General features: G+C 34.6%; 1 protein-coding gene across 1 annotated transcript in view; it reads left to right on the top strand.

Moving 5' to 3' along the window:
- The window catches only part of LOC132068594 (DNA-directed RNA polymerase I subunit 1-like), an 18,092-nt gene extending 11,594 nt beyond the window's left edge, over positions 1 to 6,498 (top strand). The window contains exons 16-19 of the mRNA XM_059462226.1: positions 2,280 to 2,578; positions 3,838 to 3,978; positions 4,540 to 5,272; positions 5,706 to 6,498. Coding sequence (XP_059318209.1) covers positions 2,280 to 2,578; positions 3,838 to 3,978; positions 4,540 to 5,272; positions 5,706 to 6,299 — 1,767 coding nt within the window. The 3' untranslated portion in view covers positions 6,300 to 6,498. The remainder of the gene's footprint in view (positions 1 to 2,279; positions 2,579 to 3,837; positions 3,979 to 4,539; positions 5,273 to 5,705) is intronic.
- Positions 6,499 to 10,935: the final 4,437 nt, after the last annotated feature.

Below are 10,935 nucleotides of genomic sequence, written 5' to 3'. Positions count from 1 at the left end.
CTCTTGGTTTTGTCATACCGACTTCTACTCATTTGGGTAAGGAAAACTGTAGCCATTGCAGCACCCCAGGAGTTCGCTAAATTTGCAAAAGGTTTAGGAAGTTGTGTCTTTAGGTCACTAGTTCGAGCCCTGGCCAACCGAATTAAGTCCGGTATTTAAGTGGCGAAGGGTATAAGGACATGCCCATCATCTCCGAGTTTTGAAGGCTGTAGTTTAGACAGTTTTGTTGGTCATCAAAAGAAATGCACAGCCGTTGGATACTCAGGCTCTCATTTGAAAGGGAGCTTATGCTAGGACATGTAATTTAAGAAGAGGAAACCTGACCTTTTTGTACAGATGGCAGGGGGAGTCAGGATAAAGGCCCAGCCCAATATTCCTCTGCTGCAACAAGCTGACTAAAGTTCAATAGGAAGATCAGTCTAACGAGCAAATTAGCGTAGTTGAACTGAAAAGTATCCTTATAAATGAACTGTACATAAAATTTGGATCAACTCCCATGTTAAGGGTATATGTGTCTATATATATTTTTATATATATACTCGTACTCTCGCTCACACACACCCACACACACTCTCTCCCGCTGCGCTCTCTCAATGGGAGTCTAACCTTTTTCAAAACTGCTGAGTGTTAAATTCTACATGTAAATCCCTTTTCAAGCATTAATCTTTATGATTTGTTCACTGTTCTGTTGATCATATTTGCATTTACTTTCCTGACTATTGGCCCTGGTTTACGCAGATTAGTTGACACTGCTGTCAAAACATCTCGCAGTGGATATCTACAAAGGTGTTTGATAAAAAACCTGGAATCTCTTAAAGTCTGTTATGATTATACTGTTCGTGACGCAGATGGTTCAATTATCCAATTTTATTATGGAGAAGATGGTATTGATGTACAGCGAACAAGTTTTCTCAAAAACTTCAAAGCACTGAAAGATGTAAGGCCTGGATCTCATATTCCTTTATTGACTATTAACTACAGTTAGTAAAACGTGTGCTTGGTTGTGTAAGATCTTCCATACATATATCTGAAAAATGTTCCACTATACTCCCCACCCCCCTTCAATTTATGTGTCTTAGTTTGACTGGATACAAAGTTGAAGAAATTAATGGATACTTTGAATCTTGGTGATCTTAAACTAAGTATACGCTAATTACCACAATGCCCTTAAATATTTTTGGTCTTAAGCATGACATGTAGGATGTTGGTATTAAAGAGTTACTACTAGATTTAGAAAGTTTTGATAGAGGCTAAAAAGGGAAGTAAGAAACATAAATTGTAGTGGAGGGAGTGTAGTTTATGAACTTTACTATGGACTCATCGTACTTTTGATTCAATGTATTGACTTGATGTCATATACATGTCAGATGCTGTGTATTATAACATTATTTATCAAAAGGCAAATTATGTATGGTATCTTGATATTATGAAATCTAAGTCCTCAAGTTAGAAATTTTAGTCATTACCTTGAAAGAAAGATTTTTGTTTTTGGAATTTTTTCTTTATGCAACGGTAGAGTTCGCATATGAAACTTAAAAGGACTTACTTGAGTTAATCTCTTTATTCGATGAGTTGGAAATAGAAGATGTTTGACATTTATTAAAAAAGGCATATATAAAGTTACCTAAGATATTCAAGTAAAGTTGCAAGGGTGAAATCAAGAGAGGATAAATACAAACTGATGTGGCTCATTTAGAAGGTGGTACTCTCTCTCTATTCCAGTTTATTTGACACTCTTTCCTTTCCATTCTATTTCAAAAATTAATGAGAACTATTAATGACGTGTTCTTATAGCCTAAGTTGCTCGGACTCTTTGAAAGTGTTGCCGCACCCATGTCGGATCCTCCGAAAATACACTACTTTTGAAGGATCCGACATGCACCCGACGACATTTTAGGCGAGTCCGAGTAACTTAGCTTATAGCCATACAAATGTCATGTTAAAAAAACATAAGTTCTTAGGGTTCTTTTGGTATGCTATGTAGTCTTTCTTTTTTTTCCATACAAAATGGAACAGCGTAATTGTTGAGAGGAATTGTGTATTTAGCATGTAGCGATTGAAGTTTTCCATTGGTTGTGTAAAGAAATAATACAAAATTTAACATTGTGCTTATTACACCATAATTTCCTTAATATTCGTGTGTCCCCAGACTGATGCTCGGTGTTTTTCATTTTTGTTACTTTTTCATTACTTTTTTATTTTCGCAAGTGTATCCTCTGTGTCTCTTTTCTGCTGAGAGAAATATTAAATGACTCGTTTATGTATTCATTGTTGTATAGAATCAAGAAACCATCTGCCAAAAGTTGTGTCATGGACGCAAGCTCAACTCATATATTGAGAAGTTGCCTGATGGCTTGGAAGAAAAAGTGAAGCACTTCTGGGAAAACAAAGCGAAAAAGTTAGAGAAGAAACTAGAGAAGCAAGTGAAAAAGGAAGAGATATTAAAGCAACTGAAAGAGGAGGAGGCGGACTTTCTACAATTAGTGGAACAAAAATACCTCTCAAGTCTCGCCGATTCAGGAGAGCCGGTTGGTGTCCTTGCTGGTCAGTCAGTTGGTGAACCATCAACCCAAATGACGTAAGACAATATACTTCTTGTTATTCTCTAAGTAGATTATTTACTTTGTTTTATTAAGTACTTTTGAACCATGATGAGATCGAAATAGGAATGGAATATGATATCACCTAACCGAAATGTTAACCAAATATGATGTAAAGAGAAGTTGAAATAAGGTCTTCAAATCAAAATGTCATGTTTCTTAGGGGCTGATGTAGAGTTGACAATACGGGTTTGGCATAACCCGGTATCTTTAGCCCCAAACCCTGTATTTGTCTTAAAAAAAATTCAATTAATATGTATAAATTATTAATACCCAAAAACTCAAAAAGGTTGGAACTCCTAACTCATAAACTTTAAATCATAGATCGGCCTCTGATGTTACTGGAATGATCAATGCTTGAATTTTAGGCTTTTTGCTCCAATATTGTGCTCTTGTAGCATACCTATGATACTGTATTTCTACTTCAATTACTCCCCGCGTTTCAATTTGTATGTCCTACTTTTTCTTTAATCTCTTTGAAAAAGAATGTCACTATTATATTGTAACTCTTTCATTCTATCTATCCCACATGACTTGTTTCAGACTACTAGATTTAAAGGTTATTTTGTCACATTACACATCTTTATTTTAAGATCACAAGATTCAAAAGTCTTCCTTTTTAAACTCCATGCCCCGTTAAACTAAGATACAATAGAAACAGACGGACTACTTTTATCTGGAACATGAAAGAAGGTGTAGTCCAATCTTTAAACAGTCCTGTTTTAAAATTACTCGCACAAGAAAGTAAATTGAAGTAGCAAGTGCGACGGAGGGAAACCGGGTAGGATCTTTATAAACCACCGGTACAAATGTGTACGTTGCTTTTAGAAGCTGTATGATTATTATAGATAACTGAATAATTTGTTTTTACTGCTCAAGTAAATAAACCACAGACAGAGCTGGAGGAAGGCAAATAGTAAAATAATGGAGTAATGTGGTTATTTAGTCGTTCATTTCTGCAAATCAATTTTTCTTCTCTTTTGAAAACTCCAATGAGCCATACTAATTCTTTCGCTTGCAAATAAATGGCAACATTTGACATTTTGTCCAAAATTACTGCTGATGGCGAATGAATTCTGGTGAAAATTGGTTTAAAAGATGGATTCACAAGGTAAAGTGAGGGGGAATTAGAAAATGTTGAATGTTCCATCTCCAGGACTTCGTTGATAACAAATCTTGTTGGGACATAGTAATGTATTAAACAAATTAATGTATTAAATGTTGTTCTCACTTTCAGATTGAACACTTTTCATCTTGCTGGTCGTGGAGAAATGAATGTCACTCTTGGAATTCCACGGCTTCAGGAGATTCTGATGACTGCCTCTGATGTGATTAAGACTCCCATCATGACGTGCCCCTTCCTCGGTTGGAAATCAAAGTAAGTTGAATGGCCCAATGATTTCATTTATTATTTGGCGATGGGGAGAGTATCTTCGGATTGGTCTTTGAGCTAATAGTTCTCTACTCCACATTGACAATGTAAAGGGTGTGCTTGGTATGAGGGAAAATGACTTCCAGGTTTCTGTGAGATAGTCATCTTTTGGTGTTTGGTATAACAAAAGTCATTTCCATGGAAAACATTCCATCAAAATGAGGAAAATGACTTTCCTCACTTAGGGATGTTCCATAACTTTTACCTTCACATTATTTGCTTGAATAGAATAATCTATAGAACTCAAAAGTTTCACGGAAACACTCTCCAATTTGCTGATATTATTATTGATCTTTAATATATATATTTTTTTCGGAAGATTTTTCACCCACCTATCTAACACCAGAAAGCAATTGACAACATTTTCCATGTAAAATGACTTTCGTCATACCAACACACCCAAAGACTTGCTTCATTTTCTCATGGATATTATTCTGTATATCTGTCTTGTCAACACTTTCTTGAAATCTGCTGCAGAAAAATCTAAAAGTTTTAAGTGATATTCAGGGATGATGCCCGGTCTCTTTTGGCAGAAGTGAAGAAGATCACTCTTGCAGATGTGATTGAGAGTATGGAAGTGAATCTTTTTCCACTATCAATCCACAACAATAAAATTTCTCGACTTTACAAGCTCACGGTGAAGCTAAAAAAGCATGAATTTGTGTCATCAGAAGATTGCAAGTATACCCTAAAATATGTGTTCAAAAGGGAATTGGAGGACGCAATAGAAAGCCATTTGGCCTTGCTCTCTAAAATTAATGGCATAAAGGACTTCAAGTCAAGCTCGGAATCGGTGGCTTCAAATGAGACGGAAGAAAATGCTTCCAGTACCAGACACGATGAGGAAAAGCTGGATGATGATGATGATGATGAAGCCGAGGACGAAAGAACCGAAGATCTTAGTTCAGATGCACAAAAAAGAAAACGGCAAACCACGGATGAGATGGATTATGAGGACAGTTGTGAAGATGAAGCTGAGACCACTGCGGAAGTTGAAGAAGGGGACCCTGATCAAGGGCATGACACTGGAAGTAGGGAGGAAGAAGAGGAAACTGGAGACCCTGGCAATGAAGAGCAGACACCAAGTAAGTCGAAGACCGAAAAGACTATCAAACAGAAGAAAAATAAGGAAAAACATAGCAAAAAGGATTCAGACAGGTCCGTCTTTACTGCTGTGGAGGGATTGCATTTCGAGGTCCACTTTAGATTCATCGATGAACCTCATATCTTGCTAGCTCAGGTAATCTTCAACCATTTTTGTTATTCTCTCAATAATTACTAAAGAAAGACATTAAAATGTCCTTTTTGTTGAAGACCGAGAAATTTATCTGGAGCCAACCCTTTAGGTCTAACTGTAGCCTTTGAAACTCGGGAATAATGGGACCGTGTTTCGAAGGCTGCAGTTGGCTCCGGATAAAAATGGGTTAATTTAATGTCTTTCTTTAGTACCCCTTCTTTTTATGTATCTTTTCTTTAGTCTGCACTTTTATTGAACACTTTGCTAGGCCTATCTGCCCTATCGTCATTCTTCAGTTAAACTTAATGTTAAATTGTTTGCCTTGAAATTTGATTGTCCACAATACCCCTTATTTGCGGGGTCAGATTTAGAACCTTTACTACTAGTTCTACTTTATGCTGCCCTGAGATAACATCTAAATTTCTAATGCATGCAGGTTGCCCAGAAGACTGCAAAGAAAGTGTATATTAAGAACTCCGGTAAAATCGACCAATGCAGAATGGTCAAGTATGAAGTAACTGAAAATACTGTAATTTGGGATGAAAAGCAAACAAAGAAACAAAGCCAAGTCGCTGATTCTGCTTATTGGGCCCTGAAAGCAGCTGGAATAGATTTTGGAACCTTTTGGAAAATGCAAGATCATCTTGATGTTAATCGAATATACACAAATAATATTCGTGCTATACTGAATACATATGGAGTTGAAGCTGCCCGAGCAGCAATCATACGAGAGGTTAAGACAGTTTTTGGAATATATGGGGTTGAGGTTGATTATCGACATTTGAGCCTAATAGCTGACTACATGACTCATACGGGTGGATACCAGCCAATGAGCAGACATGGAAGGATATCCGAGTCTTTGTCACCATTCCTTAAGATGTCTTTTGAAACGGCTTCCAAATTCATCGTCGAAGCAGCCTCTCACGGTTTGACTGACTACATGGAGACGCCATCCTCCAGAATTTGCTTAGGTTTGCCAGTGAAGATGGGTACTGGTTGTTTTGACATAATGCAGAAGTTAGATATTTGATGTATAAGTACTCATAATATTGTTATACGTGTAGTCATTTATTGGTGATTTTCAGTTTCTGTGCTGCATTTGTTTATAAGTAGTTGTGAATCTGCTGTTCAAATTCCACCTTGAATCAATTTCTTTTACCATGAAACTGTTACATGAGTAACAGTTTCTGGAAATTCATTCATTCAACTATATGCCAAAGAGCAAAGCAATGACGTTTAGATGGGAAAACTTTTACAATACCTTGGTTTGACTGATTTGTCTTCATCATTAATCATCATTTTAGGAGCTAGCCTGGCCTAGAGTATGATTTATACTAATACTTGTACATAGTTTTTAAATTGATAATTAATGGAATGACGGTTCGAATCTACTTTTTCCATTCAAGGTGAGATATTTGATCTTGCATCTTTAGTACATTGTGATTTATTTCAGATAAAATAAAACCCTGTTGTAGTTTAGATGTTCGAGCATAACATGATTAACAATTATGGCTTTTTGAGTGGGTAGAACTGATATGAGATTCAATTTGTGATTAATTGTTGGGTGAAGCTCCAATAATTTGTAATTACTTTATTTTTTGTTGACACATAAAGTTTTCCTGTAAAGAAAACAGATTATCAACTATGTAGTATTAGCAGTAACGAGGAAGAAGTCTTATTAGCTGATAATTATTACTCCTTCGTCTCAATTTATGTGGCATCGTTTGACTTCGAACAACGTTTTCTTTTAAAAGAAAGTAGACATCTAAAATTTGTGATCTAAAACAAACTTAGTCATTTGTGTGGTTATAAAATATTTTATTAAAAGTAAAAGGAAAATTTTAAAATTAAGTTATCTCTAATGATAGAAAGGTATAGAAAGGTGATATTTCTTTGACACAAACTAGATTAGAAAAGTTGGTCCACATAAATTGAGGTGAGGGAGTACTAACAAAGAATGCTTTTAGCAAAAGTTACCACACCAATTCAGTGGAATTAACATTTTACCAAAAGTGAGAATTTACGGTAAAGTTCAAGCACCTAATAAAATAAAATAAAAAATAATTAAGCTTTGACTGAAGTGATTATTATTTTCTTTTCCGTTTTTGGTATGAAAAAAAAAAGCTTTATCAGCTCAAAATCATCCTGCTTCCCATATTCCGTTACCAAGTTACAATGGAATTAATAGCTTGCTACATCCATTTTGCTTAAACAACAATTACTTCTTCTTTTTTAATTTATTACATAGGTTTTTTTTTAAAAAAAAAAATTATTAAATATGGGGTAGGGGAAGGAGAAATGAGGAGGAGATTACAACGTGGGGGTTTAAACCCTCATCAATGAGGAGATAGTTCAGGGAGCCAACCAACTGAACTACTAGATGCCTACAGAAGAACAATTACTCAATGCATGCATAATCATATACACGCTCCTCTCACTTTTACCAACATTTTAATATGTATTGTTTCATAATATTAATATGAGAAAAATTACAACTTACATTATTTTCGTATAGTTTTCTAACATCTAAATTTTAATTTTAATATATTAAATTAATCTAGTTCAATTTAACTTTGAAGATTAGCCATATAGACTCTCAAAAAATAAAATGCGACAAGCAAAGGTAAACAAATGGGAGCCTGCAACTTAAATGACTCAAAAAGTAGAATTTGAGACTAAAATAACCCATTAAAAAAGAAGTGACAAAAATATTTTTTGCGCACTTTTTTTGTGCCCAATAGAACTTAATTGGGACAGCCACCATTAAGTCCTATTGCGCACTTTTAAAAAAATGCGCAATAGGGGTTTACCCATACATGGACCATTTCTCCTTCTCTTTTGTTTCCTTTTTACTTTCTGATTCTGTAACATTAATTAGTGTTCTTGGAAATAGGGGTGTTCAGATACTCTAATTATTACACATCATTTAGTGCATTCTCCTCTATGGCTGCCCAACCTTTACTCGAGGATTTTTCGTGATTAAGACCATTATCCTCTAATGCTTGTCTGCACAGTTCCATTGTTTAGATACAAGGATAAGAGCTTAATAGCATTGAAAAAAAATGTTGAACATTACTCCCTCCGTCTCATAATAAGTGTCATCTTACCCAAAAACACGCATATTAAGAAACCAATCATGCAATGTAAATTTTACTAGAATACCCTATATAATAAAAATAAATTACTTTTCCCTTTTGATTAGAGCATGCATGAAAAGTAAGCCTTTTGACATTGGGACTCCAATAATACCAAGTTTCTATGTGCTTTTTGTCTTGAATACATAAATTTGTCAGTTTTTGTCTAAGGGCAAAGTTGGAAAAAACTTGTCAATATATGCATTGATTTCCTAAGGTGACACTTATTATGAGACAAAAAAATTTGGTTAAGGTGACACTTATTGTGGGACGGAGGGAGTATTTTATTTCGGTTAAATATGTACTACTACTGTATTACATTGTGATAATAGGAATATTATTTTTCTGATGTGGATACGAGGATAGTTATCACACCTTGGTGTTAAAAGTAGGGGTGGGCATGGTATAGTAGATACCGATTACCATACCCAAATCAGAATTTTTTATACTGCGGTTTCGGTATTATGGTATTTGGTATAGTATTTGATATGCATTTTTAAAAAATTTGGTATTCGATACGGTATTTGGTATTCATAAAGAAAATACCGAAATCTTTGAATACCATACCGAAGTATATAATTACATATACAATTCATATATCTTAGTATTATAATACTAACAAATATATAAACTAGTATTATTAGAAAACTAGTTGTTTAAACGTTGAAGCTTTGACTACTCTATCTTGATTTAAATGTCTTTTTTGTGTAATTGATTTACGAAAGGGATTGCTTGTACTTTATTTGAATAATTTTACATGTGTAAGGTGTTTAGTACATAATAATTGAGACGTTTCATAAGTAGAGGAAGTCATAATTCTCCACCATATGAGTATATATAAGTTGAAGTCGAACAAACTATGGTATCGATTTACCGTACCGTAGAATATCGAACCATACCGAATTAATTTAGTACGGTAATAGTATAATATTTTTAAAAATCAAAAATCGAAATTACCGTACCGAAGTTTCAAATACCGTATCATATCGTACCATGCCCACCCCTAGTTAAAAGTTTATCTGCCCTTGGTACAAAGCATCTGCCCTTGTCTGTAACATTAAAGAAGTTATTCCAGGTACTATGAATTTTTTTTCCTAGTATAATTATATTATAGTTGTTGTCCATTAATTCTCCACTAATTTGTGCGCAATAGGACTTATCGTATCAGCCACTATTGCATGACATGTGAATTCACGGAAACTCTGTAGCTTTTGCACAAAAATATCAACTAAATATCTAGTACTATTTATTATCAATCCACTTAAAATATAGTACATGTAATTATATGTAATAAATATTTCGCTAAAACGGTGCAAGAATACTGTTAATACGTGTGATATCGTGCGCTTTAGGCAAAACCCGCACGATTTTCTTTGAAATACCTCATACACCAAGAGTATCCAACATTTTATAAGTAATTTTTTTTTCTTTTCACCTATCAATGAGATTAGTAAGTTAATAAATAAGGTAAGCAATATGCTACGTAGATTAAGTTAAAATATAATAATAGTGTAAAAATTTAGTAAATATAAGTCATATTCTTTCTTTTACTGCGTAGCAGCCAATTAACTTGGTAATTAACTGCAATAATCGTTGAGTTTAACTACTTTAACTTTAACTTTGAGTATAACACATAGTACCTGGAATAGATATATAGGTATGTCAGCAAATATATAGTTTGACAGAGAATAGGCCCCCCTGGGGTGTGGGGATGGGTCCCTATAGTTACTAAAGGCCAGAAACAAATGGTCCACTTATGGGTCCGGTTGAGTCCTCCTGCACACTGATACTTGTCACTTTTTTTTTAATTAATGAATTATTTTGGTCTCAAGTCTCATTTTTTGGGTCATTGAAGCTGCGGACTCAAACAAAGGGAAAGAAATGCAGACACACGACATATAAACCGAAAATATATTCCTCATATATATACTGCGAAAAAGAACAATATATTATCAAATACATAGAAACCAACAACAATAATACTGAACTGTCCTTACGTAAAATTTGCATATAGTATCTCGCAAATATTTAGTGTCTCAACAGAGCAACAACAAGAGAGAAAAGAATACAACTAGCGAGCACACCACTGGATTGCTGCAGAGAGAATGCTGCTCCGGTATCAGGTGAGGGTGCCGGTGCCATTGTTGGAGAAAATTCAAATTCCTGTGCACAAGTTGTTGTTACTGCAGTAGAGAAAGCAACAACAACAATGAATGCAATTAAAAATGTCTTGATTTGTGCCATTGCTTTGCTGCTTATAGAATAGAGAGATTAATTTGCTTTAAAATTGAGAGGGAGAAAAGAGAGAGAAATTGCTAGGAGTTTTAGTGAATGGGAAATTGAAGGCTAGGGGGTTGTGAATTTATAGGAGTAAAGAAGACAGATGGCAAGACATTTTTTATACTCCTTCCGACCCAATTTATGTGGCAACGCACCAAGTTAAAAAAAAACTTTTTTAAAAAAATTTATTGTATAAAATAAATTTTAGATATTTTTTTATGACAAGAGAACTGCAATCGCTATATTTCGGAT

The sequence above is a fragment of the Lycium ferocissimum genome, chromosome 8 (assembly GCF_029784015.1).
Source record: "Lycium ferocissimum isolate CSIRO_LF1 chromosome 8, AGI_CSIRO_Lferr_CH_V1, whole genome shotgun sequence".
Lineage (NCBI taxonomy): Eukaryota > Viridiplantae > Streptophyta > Magnoliopsida > Solanales > Solanaceae > Lycium > Lycium ferocissimum.
The sequence above is the reverse complement of the archived record's forward strand: the minus strand, read 5'-3'. Positions and strand labels throughout refer to the sequence as shown.